Here is a 22224-nt window from a genome sequence, read left to right on the forward strand (position 1 = left end):
GGGAATAATTTAAGTAAAAAGTATATAGTTAACTTTTTTGTTTTGTCATTTAGATAAAACTCTAGTATGTTTTTAGTTAATGAGGCTAACGTAAATTATATTAAATGTGGTGACATGTTAAACGGTTGCTGGTTTAACACTAGCTAACCCATATAGTCTTCAAATTGATTCAAATGTTCGTGTGTTTGGGGTTGTGCACAGCAAATTTCTGGAGTTAAAAAATCTGGAGTTAAAAATAAGAGCAAGTTATCATCTTCAGCACTGTTAAGTGTGACAAAGTGCTGATAATGCACTGAGAACTGCAATGCAGAATTAAAGTTGCCATGCAATGAAAAAATATACCCTGGCATAAGCTTGCTGAGTATGAGATTGTTATTACAATAAGTAATTAAGCTTTTTGTTGGCATTTTACTCCTAAATGTTCCAGGGCTTTAAAACATTACAATGTGTGTTTTTTTTAAATAATATTAGTTTAATAACACATATTTTTGCAATTTGTTAACACTATGGAGTTTATGGTAAAATTAAGTCCAGCTGAGATCTGTATTTTATTGTAGATGGGATAAATATTTTAACTCCCACAACAGTTCAGATCTAACTCCTGAACAGAGTTAAAAGGTCAACCCCCAGAAAAGAGTTACTTTAACTCCATCATAGAGTGTATTCCATGGTCACACATATACACTTAAAATGAGTTGATATTAACTCTCAGGGAGGTTATTCCAAAAAAACAGAATTTGCTGTGTGGTGCGGAAAGCGTGGCTGTCTTAAATAATTGAAGATTAGGAGCTATAAGGTTAAAACTATTTCTTAGTAAACAAATTGAAAGGTTTATAGTTGTAGGTAGTTTATTTGGGTATGTGTTTGGAGGGAATTGTTTTAACTGAAACTCTCTGTAAAATGTTTTTATACAGCTGTTGCATTGAATTAACATGTAACAATCACTGAACAGTTTTATTTTATTTATTTATTTTTTTTTACCTGGAATATTTTTTTTACTGTTAATTTACCCAAACCATAATGTGTTTCTATATTCTATACATTTTAAACCTAAATTAGATGATGTTAATAGTCTTCAAGCCAACGGTTAGGCATACACAGTATAACTCGCAGTGAAACACATTTTTACTCAAGGTGCTCGTTTTTATGCACGGAATGCGCTTTTACGCACGGCACGTGCTTTTACGTACGGGAATACGTTGTTACGCACGGCAGGCGCTTTTACGCAAGGATTAGGTTCATGGTGTTGACAACTGTGTTGCTATATGCTTCCCCAGCAACAAGCACTTCTGATGTGAAGAGTATTACAATATTCTCTCTAAAACTCGCAGATACATCAGTTTAAAAGGTGAGAATTTGATAATTTATAGGTAAAATGTTTCAGTGTATATATATTACTGTCATGGAATCTTTGCCAACATCAACTTTACATGAAAAGAAAATACCTTCCTAACGCCGATGTCTGTACGTTTTGGGATTTGGGGGATTTAGGGTTCTCTCTTGTGAGAAGGGGCAGACATTTTAAGTTCTGTAACTTGTAAGATATGCCCTCTATGAGCATGACCCGTGAACAGTTGTCTGTCCTTGATTTGGAGAGCATGTTTGGTAGGTGGTGACCACTTCTCCCTTTAAAACCTGATCAAAGTTGTTTTGGTGGCATTAGGAAGGTAGTTTTAATGTAAGGACTGATTGCTGGATATTTTACTACTGTCCATAATATGACAGTTTATATATGTGTTCAATTACAAATCTGTTTAGTGTAAAATCTGTGTTGTTTTTAATTAACTGGAGTTGTTTTTTTATTGAGCTAAGGATCAGGTTTTATCCATTTTAACCATTTTTAACTATTCATGCAAAAACTTAACCTTTCACAAACATCACTTTGACTGTTTTTAAATCACCACTCATCCATTCACACAATAAGTCAAAGATAAAACGAAAAATATAAGAGCAAGTAAATTTTATTCGCTACAAGAATTAAGAAAAGAGAATCAATAGAGAAACAATAATTACAATGAATCAGAACAAAATAATAGTTAAGGTCCGTAAAAATACACCAGAGTACAGGAACCCAGAGAGGCCATTTGTTAGTCCAAAAAGGATGGCACTTTGTAGTTGACAAAGAAACTATATCAACATGACATCATTACCAGCTACAGCTTCATGAGAAATGAAAAGCTTGGTCCTCTTTCTCAGGGCTTGCTTTTAAAAACAACACTAAAGAAATCTATCCCTAAGTGTGAAAATGTTGAGGACCACTAGAAAACTAACCTTTATTTAAAATGAATCACATAAGTGCAACTAACAGCATTTCAATTGCCTGAGAATGCTTAAATATTTAAATTTCTTACAGAAATCAAACAATATTGGGAATCTGTTCTTATGGCTGTAGGATTTTTATTTATTAACATACCAAAACTACAGGCTACTGAGTAGAATTTTCAAGCTTTGTTGTTATTACCAGTTTGAAACTCAGGAAAAATGATGTAACCTGAGGTTTGGGTATTTTTTTTTTCATCATGACTTAAATCCATACTGTTCACATTATTAGGCACAAATCAATTTGCTTTAAAAAAATAGAAAAAAGATACTTCAAATTATCAAATTAATTCTGAACTTTTTTTTTCATACGTTGTGGCCAATTAAACCTAATGGCCAGATCTCTTTGCAGTTCAGTCTCCAGCAAGACTTAAACTATCTTCATGGAAAAAAAAGGTGCCAGTTGTGCTGTCAGTTCAGCAGCTGTTGTGCCTGATTTGTTTTATTCACATAGTAAAATTGATTTGGCTTTGGACACATGGGGCACTTTAGGGTATGTTGTCAGGGCGTTTTTACACCTATAGTTCAGTTGCTGGTGCAAATTACCATTGCATTTTACCATTAGTTTGGTTTGTTTTCACACAAGGAAAAATCCAGGCCAGAGATGTTATTTAATGAGAACAACCACGAGCTGAAATATGATTAGGAGTTCTCGTAATGCTTAACCCATTGTTTATTTTGCAATAAAGTCCTGCCCTTTAGCAAAAAGAGCCAAAAAGAACTAGAGTCAGATTTAACCAGATTTAAAATTCTGAAAAAGGTGTGAAAATGCCCCAAAACAAACTAAAAACAAACATGGGCCATTCACATTAATGTGAATGTGATCCATCATGTCAGACAAATCAGATCTGGGCTAAGAATGTGCATTAAGCAAGAAAACTTACAATATGCAACATATTATATTAAAACAGTATTTTAATATATAGCTTTATCAGTAACTGTACCAATGTGCCAGTTCACAGCACACTGCACAGACTGTGTATCATAAGATTAAGCTCTAAAACATCGGAGAAGAAAAAGTGACCAGAAGAGTATTTTTGGACCACAACTCTTGGTCCATTTGTCATAAAATGTTCAGAAAAAATAAAGGGCAAATGCCGTATTTAAAGATACTAAACTTGTGAAATGCCAGCTGTTGATACCCCCCCCCCCCCCTTTCAATAGTTCTCTTTACAATTTAAGATCTGTAACAGAGCTGATTAGATTAGTTGAATCATGTTGTGAACAGCACTGGCCTTAAAGGTGCAGCTCAAACTAGACAAAATCTGGCCACGGAGGAAAGAAAAGAGCGAAGCTGATATGCAACATAACAGAGAAATCAACTGCAAGCACTGTTCACAAGAATTTACAAAATAAACTACAAAATGACAACACTTATATTTCATAACTTGTCTTGCTTGTTTTTAAAACAAAAGGAAAATATGTTTAATAATAATTCAAACAGATAAAAGAAGAGCAAAGCTAGTCAATATAAGAATGAATCTGGCTCACTTTCATGAATCGTTCTGTGCATCATAGCGATATATAACAGCATCTGCAATTCAACAGAAAATGACTATTTTAAGCAAAAAAGGTGATATAACAATCGTTCAATTAACAAACAAACAAAAAATATCTTCACAACTCTGCACAGGAGATCTACTCCAAATTCTTCCACTTTACGTTCACATAGCAAATCGAAATTCCCACAGCAACCCCTCCCTCCCACCCAAACAAACAAAAAAATACCATATTTACAAAGCCCATTTAAGAAAGAAGCACAACGGCCTTCAATAGAAACATATCCCTGGGATTGTGGTGCAAAGGTACATATGCAGTGCCATGTAAGTTAGATTGTATCTGTTGAAATTCCAGGTGCTATTTTAATACACTGGGGGTTCAGATAATGTACTGCAGTTTTTAAAGTCCAGATTAGACAATGTTGTTTCTGGCCAGCTGGGTTTGTGGTAGACCTACTGCAACAAGTTGTAATCACTACAATGTCTTGTGCCCAGCTGGCCGTGCTCTCTCTTGGTTGGTATGAACCCATTCCTGAAACTGGAACCCCAATAAAAACTTGTAACATATAAATAAATATGGACATTTGAATAAAAAACAAAAACAAGAATGCTGAAGGTGATCAAGATTCACGACTGGATACAGGTACCTCAATAACTTTGATTAGCAAGTGAGCCCCCTGTATGTCCTGCAACGACGTTTCAGGACAGTTGTACAATTCTTCTTGGGCTGAACTTGTTAGGACGGCCTGATGTAGAGAACAATATAATGGCTAATTTAGAATTGTTCTGAGATCTTTTTAAATAATGTCTCACTCTCTTCTGCATCCACAAACTTCTTTAGAGTGAATCCCGTTTCACTAAAACGGACTCCAAAATCCATTATAACTATGTGCTGCAATTGATTCTAATTTTAAACATTTTTAGTAGTAAAAAATGTAGGTGTGTAACTTTTTCCCACAGTTTTCTGTTTAGTTATGTCACTTGCATCTTTCAGTTTTGTTCAAGTGTCCATATTAATCAACTTGTTAAAAAAATACTCTGCCTGGTAAAAAAAAAAAATTGCCTCACACTCTAAAATCTTGTTGGATCACCTTTAGCTTCTGCATAGTCACAAGATTTATTTCAATCCAGTGTTGCATTAATTTTTCAGCAGCATTGATGATGGTAAAGTCTGACCACTGCACAAAGCAGCCCTTCTCCAGCACATCCCAAAGATTCTCAATGAGGTTAAGATCTGGACTCTGTGGCGATTTTTTTTTTGGCCAGGCAGTGTAGAAAAGGTTTTAATTGGGTGTCACAATTTCTTTCATGACTACATGACTGTATAGCGAGAATAAAAATCCAAAGACATGTAGGTTTTAATCCTGTTGACAAATTCGAAAGTCGAAAGTGGCTAAACTAAACTTGATTATCAGAACAAAAAGACTGAACCATTCTCTGTATTAGAGAATTTGGCTGAGGAATACTAACGCAGCTGTAAGGACTCGAGTAGCAGCATGGTCAAGTTTTGTTTTCTGTTTTTTTTTTTTCCTTTTTTCTTTCTTTTTATGTCAAAAATGGCTCTGGGCTCAAGTTTGAATATCTCATTCAAGGTGCTTCAGACTGATTTAAAACACAGCAGTCAATTTACAACTACTGAAAAATAACACTAAATATAATTCTACTAATCATTAAAAAAACAAAACAACTAAGATACAAAAACAGCACAAAAAGGCGAACCATCTAACAAGAACTTAAACTAAGATTTAAACCATTAAAAAGTTAGAGATTTTGGTATACAGACATATTTACTTGGTTTGTCTATTTATTTATTTACACTTGCATGCAGAGGCACTGTTGGAGCCACTGTTTCAATCAAAGCATGCTCAGTTTCAATTTTGATGCACTTTAGTTTTTATAAAACCATCTAATCCACCTTGCATTCGCCAGCAATCCCTGCCTCTTAAATGCATATGCACATGGCTTTAGCCTGTGAACAGTCCATGCAGCTTGTAATACACCCCATCTACAATTGATTTCAAGGAGAAAGAGCAGCTACTTCACTAAGCTTTAAAAGAATGTAGCCAAAAACATGGATGCTCTCTTGGGTCAAGCTCCACCCCTTAAGGATTTCCCTCGAGTTAAGAATGTGCACAAACTTGCTAAGCTGAAAAAAGTCTGAAAAATGTAAAGTCTATTTTTTATACATATTTACTTGTGCAAGTATATCTGGTATTATTCTGAAAGTTGGAAGCAAAGTCATCAGGCATCCAGAGACATCAGCGACGGTTAGGCTCATAAGGCTACTTTGATTTTCTTCATACATGCAGACAGTAATAATCTCCTCTCAGCAATGTGGACAAATTCCCCTAAAACATCTTAACCCACTGACCCTGATCTTAGAAAAAAAAAATTTTAATGTCAAAGAAATGAATGGTATGCAAGACTGATTATGCCCTGAAATATACTGTAATCCATGATCCCTAATGATTTTCTACCCTATGGGTTTATACAAAGTACTTTTCCATTCAGATTAAATTTGTGAAGCTGATCATTAATCATTCGATTGTCAGTTGTGCTGTTTCTATAATCTAACAAGAAACAACAGGAGGTGCTTTTATTCGTTTGCTGTGTCAGTCCACAGAGGCATATAAATTTAAATTTTGTGCCCCGGCTATTATTATTGGCATCAATAATAATAGCTAACAATGGCTGCGTCCAGAAACCCCAAAAGTGTCTCCTTTTTCCTACCGATCCTCCTCCTCTCCTCCGTGACCCGGAAACTGATTTCTTGACGCCATCTTACCGCCTGTCCGAATACCGTAGGAGACGAAAGAAGCCGCTTAAAATTCTCCTCTAGGAGGCTTCCAACGGAGGGAACATAAAAGCTTCCTACTCCGGAAGACTTTTAGGGATTTTTGAATGACATCACTGCATCCACGCCCACAGAGCTCGTGGGAATGGAGAAGGGAACGCACAAATATACGTCATAAACATATTAATTAACTAGGTTCCTTGTCTAACTAAAGAGCCAGTAAAGCAGTAATATACTTTTTAGTTCATATAAGCTGTATGCTCAGTAAAAATGATCCCATATTTTGATTTATATATATAGATTTATATATATCTTGCCAGAGAAATGCGTCCAAAATGCCTGGGAGTAAGCAGGATTTTATTTGAATATTTAGCTGTGTGATAGTAATGTTCCATTGATGCTGTTTAATCTAATATTTTTCACTTCAAAATGTATGCAAAATAATATATTTATTATTAAATTAATCATTAATTAATAGTTGTTATTTGTTTTATTAAATTCGATTAAATCATATTTTACTATTAAAATAATTTAATATTTACATATGCATCCTTCATCAATGGCTCATCAGGCTGTACTTTGAAGCTTGATCTCTAAAATGTGGAATTGTGTTTATTGATCTCTCGTATTTATTTTTGTGTGTGTAGCTTTATCCAGAAGCTGTGATTGGCTGGGCAGTTTCCGGCATGTGCTGAAAGTGAGCGTTGTGATTGGCTCAGTTCATCGGTAGTCAACATTCTATCTAAAAGTGATCAGCTGTCCCATTTCCCCAATTACAGCTCCTTCCCTCCATTCCTCCTCCTCCTCTCCACTCCTCGATTCCTCCACCTTCTTCCGGGGTAGGAGAGGAGGAGTAGGAAAGGAGGAGTAGGAGAGGAGGAGCAGCAAAAGTTTCTGGACGCAGCCATAGACCTTATTAAATGAATCAGATATGGACGGATCCACATTCAATATGCTTATTTCCTTAGTCACATCGAATAGCTTTAGAACTGGGTGCAATGGTGCAATATTGTTTAAGGATTCTTCTACAGAAACATTTAAAAAGGCTCAGTCCTAAACTGAGTTTTGGTGGTTGACCATGCCTGTGCACTACTGTATATTAGCCTCCTTATATTTACATTACGTAGGTTATGTATAAGAAGTTTAATAAAACAAACACACATGCCTGAACAGAGCATATCATATCATCAGATATCAGAGTCTGAAAAGTTGGATTGGCTTATTCCTATAGGGTCTGAAATGCTCAGGTCAGGTATCCTGGCTGGAAACCTGGGCTGCTGTACATTTAGAAAGTCTGAGATCTTTTTTTCGCCCAATCCCATTCCACCCCTTGCCCCTATGACTTAGCTCTACCCCTATGTTTTTCATGCTCAAATATAGAAAGAAGTAGGTTTTTTTTTTACCATATTTTTCGAACTATAAGGTGCACTTATAGATTATAAGGCGCATTAAGCGATAATAGTTATTATTTATTTGCGCTTCAGTTTATTTACTGTAAGCTTAGATTTTCAATATTTCGTCTTAGCGGGGCGTAAATGCCGCACAATTGTGCTAGCCTGAGGAACGGGTTCCAGTAACCCAGGGTGCTATCAGCTAGCAGTTCCTCCCAGGAGACTACAGTCCAATATACTCGCATCTGAACGGCTAATTCTAATGCTGCTGCACCCAGCCTTAGCTCTGAAGAAACTTCACTGAAAACTCACCCTTATAATGTTGCACTTCAGCAGAGTGGCGTTACTGCTCCTTAATAACTGATTGGTAGAATTCATCCATAAAGTGCAACAGATTAAAGGCGCACTGGCGATTTTTGGGAAAATTAAAGGATTTTATGTGCGCCTTATAGTCCAAAAAATACGGTAATTCTTGTTGGGAAAGAGGGGTAGGGTAAAGTGTTAGGACTGCATGGCATCTCCAAACTAAGATTTTTCAGAGGCACACATTAAAAATCTCTGGCAATAGGACTGCTTATATCTTTGTTAAAGCTCACCTTCCGCGAAAATCCGATTTTTCTTGTTTTTTGTGGAATACAGTAGGTCTCTCCGAGTTGAATGTGTACACCTGCACATTAAACTGTTTTGCAGCCCCCATTGTCTGCAGGAGCTAAGCAAAGAAATCCCCCCTCCCCCCCTCCGAAAAACGGGTGAATTTTGAATTATCTTTCTGCCTACGTAGGCAGAAACTCACAGACCAGCCCACCTTGGCTCGAGAAACTCCCAGAGGCGGAGCTGAAGCGACGCAACATCACCGCTCATCAGTTAGGAGGTGGGAGGCAGTGAGCGGCAGAGCGGCGGAGGGGCGTCGCAGTGCTCCTAGCCAATCAGAGGAGAGATATTTGCATGCTGTTTGCATGTATGAATATTCATGAGCAAAGCTGGAATCCGGTCATTTTGGACACACCCCTAAAACAGTCCATTAAAAAAGAGCTATACAGAGACACCTGAGCACTTTTTTTTTACAAAAACGGCTCACATGTCATTCATTCATACTAGAGACCACAACTAGACATTTTAAAATGAAAGAAAAAACGACGGAAGGTGAGCTTTAAAAAATTCTATAACCATTGCATTATCTTAGTTTAGCGTAGTTTCAAAGTATTATTAAGCATGAAAATCGCTAGTATTATGTCTCTGTAGCCAGAAACCTACATTTCCAGTTCCACCTTTAACAGTACTGCAGCAGTTACTGGGACTGATGCATTTAAGATGGAACAGAAAACATAAAACAAACAAATTTTAGCACTGGCTCTCGTTCATCCTATAAATTTCAGTGGACGAAAAAAAAGAGATCCAATTTTCTAAATGTGACTAAAGCACAGCAGCAAAGTTGTTTACTGCTCCACTGCTGATAGAGTGGCAGTTTTGTCTATAGAGCACTGCTAGTATCCTGCTCATTAAGAAGTGTTCTTTTTAATTTCTTTATTTTGACAATTTATCATATTTATAGAGGGCTCGCTATTTTCTTAGTGGGAGGATTTTAACCACTTTTTACCTCTTGTAACTCAGTTCACAGGGGGAAAACAACAGGTAGGGGTAAAAATGAGAAACAGGATTGGGCCTTTATGTCCTGCCATAGCATTTGAAAGGCTGGGACCTCTAAAGTCCTGAGAAGCAGTTTGATTGGTCTGGTGTTGCATGTGTGCATCTCTGACTGCAAAAAGTGAGTGAGATACTCTGAAGATACTTTCTGTCTGATGATTGTAACAGATTGTAATTGATATGGCTACAAGTGAGGAGTGAGATGATATTTTGTAAAATGACAATTCACCCTAACCCATAGCTGTGCTTGGGATGTCTGCTTTGGAATTGTAAAAGGCAACCATATTTAGGCCACATGTGGATAGTCTCCTAATTGATTGTGATGATTTCATAGTAAAAAGAAGGGAAAAGTAAAAACAGCTACAAGGTCTCTACAAGTGACCTTCATGCCAAAATCAAACATTACTGATAACTGTAGCAATGTAGCAATACAACATTATTGGTACTTTTAAAACAGAAAAATTAGAAACTGTTGAGTCAAGGCAGGAAGCCCATTTACAGGGTCAGAGATCAGATCTGCTAAGATACTCTAGTAATAATGGAGTCCACCATTATTACAGGAATATGTGGAATGAGGAAGGCAGATGAACTGTGTTTAGATGATCCTTATAGCAGGAAAAAAGTCATGAGGAGGTGGGTCTCAAATCACTCCGTCTGAGTGTGCTCGGGGCTGAGGGAGGAGTGATTATCTGCGGGATCGGAGGCAGCAGTGGACTCTGATTGGATGGGTTCAGGCAGAGTGAGGGTTTCTGGGGCGGATTTCTTGCGAGGGCGGTCTTTGGGAACGGAGAGGAACTCTGGGGCGTCAGTGTACAGTGGGGTGGATGGGGCGCTAGCCGGACCGTTGGGAGCCAGAGACGAGAGCGGAGTCTCCCCAATGGAAATGGATGGAGGGAACATTCCGATCTTCTGGTTGGTGGCCTCCTGGATCGTACGCTCAAACTCTCTTACCTCATCCATTGTCATGTCTTAAAAAAGAAAGAAAGCACAATGAGTCATTAAATATACTACTTGGTTTACAACTCCAATTCCAATGAAGTTGGGACATTGTGTAAATCATAAATTTGAAAAAACGAAATTTGATGATTTGCAAATTCTTTTCAAACTATACTCAATTGAATACAATTCAAAGACAAGATATTTAATGTTCAAAGGGGTACACTTTATTGGTTTTTGCAAGTATTCACTCGGGACAGCTTTTCCTGGGCCTGAGTTCATGTAAGATGGACTGAAGCAAAGTGGAAAAGTGTTGTGTGGTCTGATGGGTCCACATTTCAAATTATTTTTGGAAGTCATGTATGTCGTGTCCTTGAGGCCAAAGAGGAGGAAAAGGACTGTCAAAATTGTTCTCAGAACACAGTTTAAAAGCCAGCATTTCTGATGGTATGGGAGTGTGTTACTGCCCATGGCATGGGTAACTTGCACATCTGTTAAGCACCATTAATGCTGAAAGGTTTTAGGGCAACATATGCTTCCATCCAAGAAACATCTTTTTCAGGGACGTCCTGCTTCTTTCAGTAAGACAATGTCAAGCCACATTCTGCATGTGTTACAAAGGCGTGGCTTCATGGTAAAAGAGTATGGATACTAGACTGACCTGCCTACAGTCCAGACCTGTCTCCCACTGAAAAAGTGGGGCGCATTATAAAGTGCTAAATACGACAACGAAGACCCCAAACAGTTTAGCAACTGAAATAGTACATCAAGTAATAATGTAAAGAATTCCACCTATAAAGCTTCAACAATTAGTGTCCTCAGGTCCTAAACGTTTATTGTTACATGGAAAGATGATGTAACACAGTGGTAAAGATGCCCCTGTTCCAACTTCTTTGGAATGTGTTCAGGCATCAAATTCCTGAGTAAAGTTTATTCGTTTGAACATTAAATATCTTGTCTTTGTAGCACATTCCATTAATTATAGTTAAAAAGAATTAGCAAATAATCGTATTCTGTTTTTATTTATGTTTAACACAACGTCCCAACTTCATTGGATTTAGTGTTGTATTACTGTAAGCGAATCACTGTTATAATCATGGGGATGCTGCAAAAAGTCACAGTAGTAAAAGCTCACCATTATTAGCCTTCTCAAACCAAACAGCAAACAAACGAAAAGTTGAGAACACCCAGCTGGCCACCAACATTGACAGATGTTGTAATCTGGTTCGTAGGTTGTGATAAATGGTGAATAAAATTTAAGTTCAGGACAACATTGTGAACAGCGGCAATTTGATGTAAAAAAATGATGTCAGCAGACATTGTCATATTTTTTTTGGTTAGAAAGAATTAGGCCTTATATAGTAGGACTATATTTACTTGTCAGTAAAAAATTTGTGGGGCCCCAAGCAAAATGCCTTTTTCTCCTTTCTTTTTTGGTTTGCTGATGGATAACTTAAGCTTCATAACTGCTGAAGCTTCATATTTTGCTGGCTGCAAGAATCAAGAACCTGGCTGGCTGGCTACTGTCAGCAACTAGTGGGTGGAGCCTCCTTGAGGGGCATTCCGAAAACAGTGTACTTTACTTGTACTTAAGGGGGTTTAAGGGTCACTCACACAGTTTTTTTTGTTGCATTCAACTCATAACTAGGTGTTGACCTGGAGCTCCAGGCCAGCTAGGCAATGAATTGGTTTGCTTGCCTTGTTGCAATGGGCCAACAATGAATGTCAGCCTGATATTCAACTCAAATGTCTTTCTGACATCAAACTGGTGCTTGGTGCCTGGTACTGGGGAATCTCAGTCATCTTGAACAAAGGAAATCATGTTACAATCTGTACATGCTTCAGTCAATACTTTAAATGCAGGTTATATACATGAATGTGGCTGATTGTTGGGGACTGTTCATGAGTTCATGAGTAAAATCTTGGTGCACGCTTTTTAACTGAGGTGTATTAAAGTGAATAAGAGGAATCCTTGGGATACAGAAAGTGTCAGTAAGAGCTAAAGGGCAGACCTCATGGAAGTAGAGGATATTTAAAAAGAAATCGACACATACGCTGACTTTGTCAAGGGTTCCTAAGCCATCCGGAGATGGAGATGATTTGGTGGAATTTTCTTGCTGCTCATGGCAAACTTTAATGTTGGTTTTCTCATGCATTTGCCTCTCGTACTCCCGAACGTCGTCCAAAGTCATATCTGCAAAAAGGGAGGGAACGAAGGGAGCGAAAACCATGGGTATCTTCGGTTACGGACACTGAGTGTGGGCACGGTAGCGTTAGGGGTTAGTCTGAGAGCTAGCAGGTTAGGGGTCGTACCAGGAGGGGCGAGTGCAGGGACTTAGGTGGATGTGACACGCAGAGGTGAGGGAGCGAGGGGGTTAGATCTAGCCTTTTGAAACTTGAGGGGCTGGGCTGAGGCATCAGCGTGAAAGCTAGCTGAGAGGTTAGTCGAGCAGGGTCAGGACAGGTAGGAGGAAGAGAACCAAGATGAGAATCGGGCAAAGGGATGCCAAATCTAAAGATAGGGAACAGTGACTTTCCCATAAAAAGGTTAACATTCCAAGCAAAACAAACAAACCAAAACAAAAAAATATCAAGGCTTCAAACAGACAACAACTTCCATCATAGGGCTGGGCAATATGACAATGTTCGATTACAGTATTGTGATAAATGTGATTTGTGTTAAATGCAATGCAATGTAGATATTTTAAAAGTCCTGTTTAATTGGATGATATGCAGCACATTTTATGTTTATCAAGAAAGTGTCTTCAAATATTGTGATACTTTTTTAATTATATTACCCAGCCCTGTTACATCATGCTCACAAAAAGCAATTCCAAATAAAAGAAGAATAGAAAACATTCTATTTCACAGACATTATCAACAAATCCTCTTTAGGTCATTAATTAAGGTCATTCACTAAATTTACACTGACTCTCACACATTTTTGCCTTCTATGTTTTGTAAACAGGGCTAAAAACTCCATAGCCCTCAAACATTTCTAACTCCTTTTCTCTGCTCCCTGTGTGCTTTTGCTAATTTTTTATCTCCCTCCTTCACACAAGTGATTATTAGGTTCTTTGTGGAAAAAAATGCTAAATAATTATGTGGCTTTTTAACACATTTGATAACAAAAAAAAAGATAGAAAATAAGAGCAAGCCTTTTCTTGGTCTCAATCGGACTCAACAGGCCTTTACTTTTACTGATCTGCTGCATTATGTTAAGAGCCAAGTCATTTGTTTCACATATAGGAATATTGCGATTCAGACTTGAAGCATTTCTGTTACACTTTAGCCGTATGTGTCTTGTTTCTTCTTTTCTTGGTCTCTGGTCTGTCCTGTTTTTTTTGGTCTAGTCTGTTTCCATATCTTCTCTAGCCTGTTTGTTTCCCCTCTCATATGCTCTTTAGCACATGGCTTTGTTTTGTTGTCTTGTCTTGTCTCGAGTCATTACCATTTTAAATAAACAGTTTTTTTTTTACTATAACAGACTACGTGAGTGCAGACTGCCTGTATCTGAAACAATGCCCCTTTTCTCTTGTTCATCACAAAAAGCTCCTGGAGTAGGCCTGTGTTATTGAAACACATGATCTAAAAAAGCCTATTCATGTACAAATTTTGCTCTAAAAAGCCACTCTCTCTCTCAGAGCAGATTTAATGGACCTTTAACATGATTATTGGGCCCAGAGGGACAGAGACTTCAGTGAACAGTGCGCGCTCACACACACACAGGAAATCAGCTACTACTATAAATATCTAATAACAAAAAAGTAAAATAGAATGAAGCTCTAAGACTGAATCCAAAATAAAGCAGGCACAAGCAGGGAACCACAGATAGTGTCCATAGCACTAGACAGCACACAGCACATCTACCAGCATGAAGAGATAACAGCCTGACCAGCACATGCAGGTCTGATTTAAACATACCAATCCATTCATCCACCCAGGCAAAGGCCTGCCTGTGGCCCAGCAACAGCACGTCCCGCACCACCTTGCAGGAGGAAGTAAAAATAAAATAAAATAAATGAGGTGTAAGAAGAGAGTCATAAAGACGGTTGGAAAGAAAAAAAAAATAAAAAATTAAAGAAGGACTATGTCGTGGATAACATGATTATAGTGCCATCAAGCCTTATTTAGAAACACAATATGTATATAATAATAATTAGGGGTGTGACGAGACACAATACTGGGTTCAAGAGAACGAGACGTGACGAGACAAGATTTAAAAATAACATTTTAAAGAAAACGTCAAAAATGAAAAAAGGCTTGAAACTAGAGTTTTATTTGACAAAATCATATTAACAGACAATTAACAGACTGGTTTCTCTCACACATTGATTTTATAAGAAATAGAAACAAGAATAAGAATAAAAAATAAAAATAAAACTTTTCTAGGTCTTATATAGTGCAAACAATAAGTGCAAACCACAACCAGTCATATTAAGACTATGGTTTGTGTTTTTTTTCTCCTAAATCTCTTGTAATTTAACCATGCATAATCATAACAGAATTTTCCTCTTCTGCTGAGAGCTGCTCTCACTGCTCAGCCACAACACTCACTGCTATTGCTACTGTGTTGCCAGATCCCTCTTAAAAAGTCCACACTAAACTGTTTTTTTCCCCCGCGAGACAGGTTTAAGCTTGACGAGAAATATCGTCACGTGCCACGAGATCTCGTCACACCCCTAATAATAATATTAATAATAATAATAATAATAAGAAGAAATGTCTTAATTGTTTTATACCTTGTGCACAAACTGCTCAACACGTGTCTGAAGGCCCCACACCTCAAACTTGACAGTAACAAGTTTGTAGGAGCACATGATGGGCTCCTGTGTGTCCCGCCACCCCTCCTGCAGCGCGCCGCGAGATGTCTTCTCTGATTTAAAATAGCGCAGGTCCTGCATTTCAACAAAACAGAACATATACTGTCGGGATTTGTGCGAAAAGGTGTCATAGTTTCTGGACAGATGACACATATCCCACAAGTCAGTATACAGTTATGTCATGGGACATGACAAATGCCACATGGCACCATACTGGTTTCTGTCCCATGACTTTGTGTATTGTTAGTGTAGACCATCTGGATGTAAGGTTTAATACATTCTTAATAATAATGGTGCTTCAAATGGTTATTTGAGTGATCCTATAGAAGAACCTCTTCTGCTGACATAAAGAACAATGTTTTTTTGTAAGTAACAAAATACAGAAAGATGATAAATCCTGCACCAAACATCTGGGGTTACATATTGGGCCCTTTCCCTTCCCCTATACTCTACTCTTACCATCACTCACTATCATCTTTACAACACTAGTGACTCTCCTCCACCTAACAGCTAGGTTGCTGTGGCCTTTTATGATCCGATCAGCAACATTTAACCCAAACATGAAGATCTGACCCCTAAAATATATGTTACTGTGGCCGTTTATGATCCGATTAGCAAAATTTAACCCTATCGTGAAGATCTGACTCCTAATAGCTAGGTTGCTGTGGCCGTTTGTGATATGATGTAATATAGTGGAGGAAGAGTGATTAACATTTAAATGAATGAAGATACTTTATTTCTATTGACATTTTTTACTTTAAAAAGGTTCTTCAGAGATAAAGAAAACATCTAAAACATTTATCTAGATCTGTGTTTAGGTGAGAGAACATATTGATCACTGAAAATACAGGCAGATGTCATCAGAAACTAGTCAAAAGTTTGTCAAAAGTTCATGCACCCCTTTTTGGGAATGCAACGAAAGTAAGGACTTTTTGGTCTGATTGGACTTATATTGGAAAATAATATTGGAAATTAACCTGAGATTTGATATTTTATTTTTTAGAGAGATAAGTCCTCAAGTAATAGAATCAAATAGATATCTCTGGAATATTATTTTGATTGCAAGTAAGTAAAAAAGCCATAAGAAGGAGATGGCTTATACCTGATCCCCTAGTAATGAAAGAATGGATGAATATAGTAATTGAAATATATGTAATGGAAAAAATTACATTTGCTATTACGCTGCAGATGTCAAAATGAGGAGCAAAATACCAGATTTCACTGAAACACAAACAGAAGAAACTACTACCCAGAAAACATACATATATTTTATTCCTTTCGTATTTGTTTGTCTTATTTATTTTTTTTGCACAGTAATTTAAGGCATCCTCCGTGTTAATAGTTCCATAGTCCCTTGTTTTGTATACGTTTACTATGTTGAAGGCATACAAACTGTGATAATTGTGATAACAGAAGTGATAACAAAAGAAAAATTGTATTTTCTTCGAAGTATACGCACTGGAAAAATAAATAATTATTATTTTACAAAATGTATGCATCTTACCTCTGACTCTTTGTAATAGCGCTCTGGAATCTCATCATAAGCAATGTCTACAAAACACACTTCTCTCTCCTGGTCCTTCAGCTCACTATCAAAGATCTGCACACACAAGAGACACACACACACAATCATCCAGTTACTAAAGCATCAATACACACAAGCGCTGAGAAGAAAGACTATAAATGTAGACACATGCTTTGAGGGAGGGTTCCACAGAAAATAAGCGGAAAAATACAAAAATTTATACATTTTTCTTTTAAATACCGTGTAGAAAAGAATTACAAACCTGCACAAGAGAACAGAACAGCCCTTCCACAACCCCTCAACTCAACCCAGAGGAGAGTAATCACTGAGACACATCTGTAACTGTAATTAGAGTAAAAGGCCCGGGGCTACATCCAATTAAATGAAACTCCTTCCAATTAGTCTACATTATCTTCACCAAGCCTTCAGGTTACTTCTGTAGTGATTCCACTAGAGGGAGTCGTGGGTTAAATGTTCGTACACTCCACACACTCACTATTACATAACAGTTAGAGTTTGATGCTGCTCAGAGGATGCTTCAGACTGACTGGTACACTTACAGCTTCTAGATTTGATTTGTTTTTTGATGACTAGAAATCTGCAGAATCAGAATGCAGCACACACCTATAATTAGATATCCTTTCTAAATTATAAAAAAAATCTCATAGTACCTTAAACTCTCATGTTAAACTCTAAAGTTGCAGAGCCTGGCTCTGTAACTTGCTCCTGAAGCAATGTCGCTTCTTTTTTTAGACATCTACACGAAGCTAGAGTTGTCTAGAGTGTGTCTTCTATGTAAATGTGTGCATAACTGGTATAAAAGTGATGTAATGGGACTGGTTCTAAAAGTGCCAGAGAGAGGCTGGGAGTGTGTCTCAGTGGGGGCAGTGTGCTCACTCTAGCGAGCTGGTGTTATCACACTGCGCTTCAGGGGAACACGCGTGCACACAGGGAGAAAGAGAGGAAGACGGTGGGTGAAAGAGAAGTGAAGAAGACAGTTCAACGGGTTCAAACTGACTGTGAAGCTCGCTATTGCCCCAGAAAATTCTCTGAGGTCTGTAGATGCAGCAAAACCACTGGAGTAAGGACTGTCTGCAAACATGAAGATATCATCTCATGAACTTGAAATGGACTATTAAATTAAGCCTGTTTAAAGTTGCATATCCAGCACAGATCTGATAGTGTGATTGAGGTTTACCAGAGAGGTTGCTCAGGGCTAGGAATCCCAAAAGCATTTTAGCTTTTGCACAATGAAGATTTTTACAAGGCAAGCATAACACTGCATGCACTCTCCACCAAATACGATGATCTTAACATGAGGGAGGCTTGAGCAGAACGAGGATATTTAAGTCGGAGAACAGATTTGTCTACATAAATCAGGGAAAAGGGAAGCGCTTTGGTTTGAGGGTTTTAGAGATGCTCTGGCCTCTGCTGGGTGATGATACTGCCCTTATCTGTGGACATGGAGATCCAATCAATAAACTTAGCTAGCTGGACTGAACATGAGAGAGAAAGAGAATGAGAGAGAGAGAGAGAGAGAGAGAGAAAACCGAGAAGAATATGTTAACAAGAAAGACAATACACAAAAGGGTGAAAGAGAAAAAGAATGAGTGTGTAGGAAGAGAGTGAGAAAGAGACAAAAAGAGATCTTGAGGGGGTGAGGGATAGTGAGAATTAAACAAAGAAAGAGAGAGAAGAGGAGAATACAAGGTAAAACAAAAAAGACAAAAGAAAAAAGGTTGAGCAAAGGGTGGGGAGAGAGTGAGAGATAGAGAGAGAGAGAAGTTGAGAGAGAGAAAGAACAAGACAGTGAGAGGAAGAGAGAGAGAGAGAGAGAGAGTGGAAAAAATCCATAAAAGTGAGCAAGTGAGAGAGTAATAAAGGTAAAAAACCTGAGAGCCGAGAGTGAGGGAGTGAAAGTGTGAGAGAAAGAGAGAGGGAGTGAGAGAGAGAAAGAGAGAGAGAGAGGGAGTGAGAGAGAGAGAGAGAGAGAGAGAGAGAGAGAGAGGTTCGTTAAGGGATAAAGAGTGTGCTGGATGTGATTGATCAAGTTGCACTGACAGACCAACGTCACCTAATCTTTTAAAAGGAATGTACAGAGAAAATAACTCCTAAGGACATGTAGTACAGAAAGAGTCTCTTTCTCTCTCTCTTACACACACACGCACACACACACAACTTACTTATATATATACTATATGAACAGACATATCTTTTAGTTTAATATACTTCTGTCTTTATAAGGTCAGTTTCTCCAGACAGATATTAAGCCGAGTTTTTGGGCCTAACTCACAATATTTCACTGTATCATGGTAAATACTTCTAATGTATCTGAATCATATTGACTATATTGAGGAAAGAGATTAAGAACACTTACCTAACTGTGCTATGCATGAGAGAGTTTTCAAAAAGCATTTTTGATACAATTATTAAATATTTTTCTCTTTTAATTTAAAAATGGTCTTGGTTACTACTGGGTTTTGTCTACAACTTTACTGGCGACTATTATTCATAGACTGAAATTAAGAAATATATCATGAAATACATGTTGGCCATATCACTATCCAGCACCCTTTAGTCTAGTTGAAGACTATGTTTTCATTTTAAAAGAAAAGACTCTTCCTAATCCCTGTCCCAAGTTACTTGATTTGTATTTTATTTTATTCTAGACCGTCAGTAAGTCTACATGTTAATATCAGTATGTACTAAGATTTTTCTAACCTTGCCTTAATCCCAGAAACCACAAATAATCCCTTTTTTTTGTTTTTTTAGTTTAAAATGAAACAGGGATTTCTGAAACACAGCAGCACTTTGTACCCTTTGCAGGTCCTGTAGGTCAGCTCTCCTTCTCTTAGGCCAGGCCATTTCTGGCCTGAAAAAACACTTTATGTGTGCTCATTATTTCCATAACATGAGCTCATTACTTTCATTATTTCATGATCTCATTTCACTCAGTCTCTCTGAGAAAATGATTACTGTGAAGGGCAATCTGCTCATTAAACTGATATCACATGTTTACCCTGCTCTCAGCGAGACTCGGGGCAGTCGGGGAACTTTACAGAGGCTTTTAACAGCTTTAGCAACATGGAGATAAAGGCGAAAGAGAAAAGAGAAAGACAGATTAGAGATCCAGAATGAGAGGGAGAGAAAAAAACACAAATGTTAAAGAAAAGAACGGTGCGATTAGCAGGGGTTCAAGGGGACTAAGGTTATGTTGACAGACAGAAATAAAGACCTGTACAACGGGTCAAATGCCAGTTTGTTCTGGAACAGAATGGTACAGTATCATGTTGTGTTTGTACATTAATAAGTCTTAAATTCACAAGAAGTTTCTTACATTTAAAGTCTGTTTATACCTGCTCACTTCTTGTGACTAGGATATGGATTGTATCATGATGAGATTTTAGAGATATGCGTTTACACTTGGTACTAAAATGTGTCTCCAGTTAGATAGATCTGATTACTGTGTGGAGCAGAACATACAAATAAATAAAATAAACTGGTGTTTTGAGTTGTACTGGAAGAGGTCCGGCTTGTTGAATGTGTCTGAGAGAGACAGGCGCATTTACCAGGGTATCTGCAGCTATGGGGAAATTAAATTGAAGACTTTTCAATACTTTTAATATCATGACTACTTTTACATTAAGACGTTATGGTTATATTTAAAACAAATCCAAATAAACAGACAAAAATGGAACTGTTTGTACACTGAGAAAGGGTCCAGTGAAAAACACTGGGATTATCCAAACAGTTTTAGTTAAAATTTACACTTCCCCATACCTGCACTACCATCTGAATTCAGTCAGTTGTTAAATCAGTATGGAAGCTATTATAAGAGCATACTTGGAAAATACAGTCTGTGGTGTTTTTTAGAGCATTTGGGTGATGGATGTAAGAAATTTTAAGACAAATTAAGGATTTGTTTTTAGCTAAATGAATTTTAAGACCTTTTATGACTATTTAAGGATCTGCAAACATCCTGGTTTACACTGGTTTACAACACATTGCAAAAAATCACTTCAGACTACCTCCTGAAGTGGACTGTGCAATTAGATATGTATCTTTTTTATTTTTTTTTATTTATAATGTTTCCCATTTTCTCCCCAGTTTACACGGCCAATTACCCAACCCACTCATTAGGACTCCCCTTATCACTAGTAATGACCCAACACACCAGGAGGGTGAAGACTAGCACATGCTTCCTCTGATACATATGAAGTTAGCCACCGCTTCTTTTCGAGCTGCTGTTGATGCAGTATTGCCGAGCAGCATCACAGCACGCTCGGAGGAAAGCGCAGCAACTCGGCTCCGATACATCAGCTCACAGATGCCCTGTGCTGTAGATATCACCCTAGGAGTGATGTGGGGAGAGAGCGCCATCTACCCACCCGGAGGGAGCAGGGCCAATTGTGCACTGTTCTTACAGTGACAAGAAAGAAACCAGGCCAAGAAACAAAGGTGGTTACATGCAGTTTTTAACAGTTTTAATGTATCTTGGCTGTATTTACACATGTGGATTTATGTGGATTGGGTTTTCTCCAGATGTAATCCTGAAGCAGGTGTAAATGGGGTCTTGGCGATTGTCAGCTGCTGAGAGTATTTGCATGTGATATATCTTATATATATATCTTAAGCAGAGCTCTTAAATTTGGATCATGTTACACAGGTATGAGGAAGTATAGGAATCTTTCATAAACTGTTAATGATGGAATGTGGTGGGCTTGATCTGACAGGAAATCAAACCCTAACCTGCTACAAGGAGGAAACTCGTTAAAATTCGTTATTCACTTCACCAGCCAACCATGCAATAGACATCCTGTCCAATCCATTTCTAGATTAGGGTTTAGTACATGTAAAAATAAAAAAATGAGTATTTGAACATTTTCAGTTGTTTATTTTGACTAAGTGATATGAGGACACTCTGCAACATGTTAAAGCTATTTATTACATTATTGTGATATTTTTTGGGGAAGATGTGGGATGAGTTGAGAATTGTTAAGGCCTGTATGTGTGTTTTCACACTGTAAACTGTGCAAATGTGTGAAAGCTACTGTACAGTTTTTGCTATTACAGTATTTTTAGCTCGACAGCCTGTGTCTGTTTCATAATTGGGTCAGATCTATTCTGCCTGTTTAAAACTCCATCCCATTTGCAAACCATTGAAAGCAGTGATATTAAAAATGCCTCATTTATAATTTAGATCATAACTTATGCTTATGGTTTCCAGGCTTTCATAGTACCGTACTGGCAAAAACGTCTTTCTATTTATTTATTTATTTAAACAATGGTTATC

The 22224-nt window shown here is 37.6% G+C and overlaps 1 protein-coding gene across 1 annotated transcript in view; it reads right to left on the reverse strand.

The window, feature by feature from the left end:
• Positions 1 to 1945: 1945 nt before the first annotated feature.
• The window catches only part of LOC103045147 (phosphatidylinositol transfer protein cytoplasmic 1), a 116064-nt gene continuing 95785 nt past the window's right edge, over positions 1946 to 22224 (reverse strand). The window contains exons 7-10 of the mRNA XM_007252127.4: positions 16911 to 17006; positions 15326 to 15481; positions 14508 to 14571; positions 1946 to 10615 (exon numbers count right to left, since the gene is read on the reverse strand). Of these exons, the coding sequence (XP_007252189.1) occupies positions 10293 to 10615; positions 14508 to 14571; positions 15326 to 15481; positions 16911 to 17006 (639 nt within the window). The 3' untranslated portion in view covers positions 1946 to 10292. The remainder of the gene's footprint in view (positions 10616 to 14507; positions 14572 to 15325; positions 15482 to 16910; positions 17007 to 22224) is intronic.

Source organism: Astyanax mexicanus, chromosome 5 (genome assembly GCF_023375975.1).
Source record: "Astyanax mexicanus isolate ESR-SI-001 chromosome 5, AstMex3_surface, whole genome shotgun sequence".
Lineage (NCBI taxonomy): Eukaryota > Metazoa > Chordata > Actinopteri > Characiformes > Acestrorhamphidae > Astyanax > Astyanax mexicanus.